Genomic DNA, 3,503 nt, shown 5'->3' with positions numbered 1-3,503 from the left:
GCGCAATTCATCAACACGAATATTGGGTCTTGATGAGTCAAACATTAAAAGTCTGCACTCGCTAGTTATAAACAACCGAACAACGATCAGTATTACTGTTTTAAATTAATATAAGAAGATTTAGGTAAAGTATATCATGTTTGAAATTATACAGTAGAGAGTAAAATAATTGTCTCAAGTTTTAACACACATGTCATAAGTCACTGTAGCTGCAAAGCACTTCGTATTACTTGCTGTAGTCATGCAACAGCAGTACAAGCCGTGCGTCGCACCACTCGGCCCGTCTTAACCGGCTTGTCATATTGTATTCTTAGAGCGTTTAGGAAACAACTATTCTCTATATACATTGCGAATATACAGACGTTTACTGGCTAAATAATAAGCTTTCCTACGTAGACTTTTGTATGTCTACAAAATACATTTACTTATGGAGCACACATCAACACAGCACGACATTCGCCACTGGCAGCGCGCGCCCCTGACTCAATGCAAGATTATACAACGTAGGTAAATTTTACTTAATTTTGTCCCTTTCCACCAAAAATGTTGCTAGTTGTAAGCTATTGGAGTACCCTTGAAATGGCTCTAGATTGCGTCTTGTATTGTGTGACTGGGCATACGCAATAAGCAGTACATACTAGACCGGACAAGGGCGTTTCCCGTAATTGTGACGCCCTCCTGCAAAGAAGCAAAGTAAACCAGTTATCCGAACGAGAGGGCAAGGAGAATCCATACTGGGTATGTATGATTAGTAGACAGCTGTGATTAATGAGTACATAGTAACACATAGCGTCAAATCGATACATGATATGCTAGTTTTACTTACTTGTAATTTGCCTCCAAACGATTAAGCGGGCCTACACTTTCTGGCGGCCTGCAGGCTTTTTAGGAGCTGTAGGCCCTGCGGGCCTCACAGGCCTTTGTTTGACCTCGGAGTGGCAATACACCTTGCTCTACTGTGGAGAGTGTGCTTGCTCGAACAAGAGAATAAGCAAGAACTAATTTGATTAGTCATGACAGGCTCATAACAATTCTGGATGACGACGAATCTTTAGGGCAAGCTGCGCCTTACTAGTACCTAAATCTGCCCTCGGTCTGGCTTGGTTCTCATCTTAGCTCTTGCGGTTGCAACGCCCACACCGCCATAAAGAAACCACTGTGTGTTATGCGCCCTGTCATACTTCTAAAGAGAACCTTGCAGAAAACCAGGACGAAACGAGCCACATTACAAGTATATCCACCGCACTGTTTTCAGTCTTATTTAACTTAACACTTTAAACGTGTGAGCGTAACTCTATACTCCCATGATGTCAGTAACTTGAAGCTGTTTAAACCAAAAGCCTGTAATCCGACAACATTAGATGTTGATTGCGTTCAGTGCTATATCATGTTAGATACTTATATTGAGTTGCTTATAACATATAACTCTATGACATAGACAAATATACACGTTTTCAGTTTATAAATGGCCAGATAGAATGTTGCGATGTAAGAAGTGAATGTAGAATTTTATACAAGACAAACCTCTAAATAATCAATTAGACTTCTGGAATATCTTTCTCTTCTGAAATGCAGAAGGTGCGAGCATCATTCATAGCATTGCGGATGCTCCGAGCAAGGGGTGAATTAAGTCCAGTTCCATATCCCAGATACAGGCGTTAATCAAATTCTGGAATGCTCGAGACTCACTAAATAAAAATATGTGAAAATAAAAAAAAATGGCACCAACAAAGAATTTTGACGTGCTCAAAATCACACAGCAATCGCTTTTTTGAGTGGCGGAACCGTCATTATATAGCTACATAAACTACTTCACTTTCAGTTCATTAAGAAATCACGAGATGCGCGCTGCAGAATATTAATGCTAAGAGTGAATGTCTATGATAAAATACTAGCGCTTATAGAGCCACAAAGCACTTGATCTTGATATTACTCGATCTCGCATTCTTCCCTTGGGCCTGGCTCGCGTCTAGATCTCAGTACGCCAGGATAGCACAGCGGAAGTATTGGGCGTATCTGCACTAAATGATTAAACTAATGTAGTAGCGCTTCTCTCTAGGACGTTCATGCATGGCCAATACATTTTGATTGGGATCAATCCCTCACGTGCATATAAACAAGGCACGAGTGTGGACTAAAAACAAGTTAAGCACAAAGAATTGCGGGTTGCCCATAGAGCTGGATGCTCGCCCGAAACTTGGATGCCCTCCTTCATAAAGGTGCGCCCCATAGCTCTTTGCTTATTCTGTTCTTCTATACTCTCTGTTCTCCTGAATCTTGTTTTGCAGACGTCCGTTATGAAATAGTTAGCCCATGCTTTTTGTTTCTTTTTGTTTCACCTTTCCGTAACCCAGAACACATATTATCCAAACATACCAACCCTAATTAACCACCCTTCACTTATCTAACTTCCTACCATTACCTACAATTCTCTCTATCCAATCAAATGCGTTTCGCACCATCTCCTTACAGCATCGAACCCAATGACCGCCGTTGGCCCGCCGCAAGCCTTTCTCTTACTTCCATATCGACCGTTTTCGATGCGGCCGCAGATGCGCACATCGACTACTGCCGCAATGCGCCCTTGCAAAACATACTATAATTTTAACGCATGCCAGATTACGTGCACTATCCTGGCTATCGGATCTCCAGATCGACCTTTTGGCGATAGCCATGCTTACAAAAATGTAGCTAGCCATACATGTCACTCAGCTGCACAATCCATCAGGATATCCATGCCCAATGAAAACTATGCGAACAATTTATTGGAAAACATCCAAATCTACATGCCGTGCACATCAGCAAGATGCGCTCAGCTCCTATCTACACTCTTTACTACCCGTACATCTCTAACCACATTAACAACCACTCAGGCAATAAATTCACCAGCGCTCCAAACCACCATTCTGACTGCCTACTCACTCACGCACGACCTCCTTGTCTCAATCTGCGGCTCTCCCAAGGATAGAGAACATGGGTCTCCCCATAAAACAATGTGCCTAAACCCTAACCCTGACGTTTCCTAACGCCTAAACCCTAATCCTAACCCTTACAACCTAACCATCAACCCCTAACCTATCTATATTGATATAATATTATAATCTTTAATTATGGATTAAATGGACATTGTTTTATTGGGACCCATGTTCTCTAGGATCCTTGAACCCAATCTGCTACAATGCATACGTTTCTGTTTCTGTTTCGTATTCGTGTTACTGTTAGGTTACGTCATAGCATACGTCAGGGTTATATTTTTATTTTTAACTTTTTAAACTTGTTCATCAATAATTGAAGTTGCAATAAGCATAGTAACATAATTTCCTAATGAATAAATTTCAACGTAGTTGGCAATGGCAAAATCACAGACACAATAATTGCACCACAAGTTACACAACACAAGTTCACAAGCCGACAAGGTACATTTCATTTGCATTACCTGGTAATCATTTACAACCTCACTCAAGCAAGGATATCTCTCACTGATCCATCGGTAAAACTTTGGC

At 41.2% G+C, this 3,503-nt stretch overlaps 1 protein-coding gene across 1 annotated transcript in view; it reads right to left on the bottom strand.

Moving 5' to 3' along the window:
- LOC106804901 (5'-3' exoribonuclease 1-like) overlaps positions 1 to 3,503 on the bottom strand; it is a 33,311-nt gene that overhangs the window by 29,694 nt on the left and 114 nt on the right. The window contains exon 1 of the mRNA XM_014806291.1: positions 3,437 to 3,503. This exon is cut by the window's right edge and continues 114 nt beyond it. Within this exon, the coding sequence (XP_014661777.1) occupies positions 3,437 to 3,503 (67 nt within the window). The remainder of the gene's footprint in view (positions 1 to 3,436) is intronic.

The sequence above is a fragment of the Priapulus caudatus genome, unplaced genomic scaffold (genome assembly GCF_000485595.1).
Source record: "Priapulus caudatus unplaced genomic scaffold, Priapulus_caudatus-5.0.1 Scaffold92, whole genome shotgun sequence".
NCBI lineage: Eukaryota > Metazoa > Priapulida > Priapulimorpha > Priapulimorphida > Priapulidae > Priapulus > Priapulus caudatus.
Note: the sequence above shows the minus strand (reverse complement) of the source record. Positions and strands in the feature narration are given on the sequence as shown.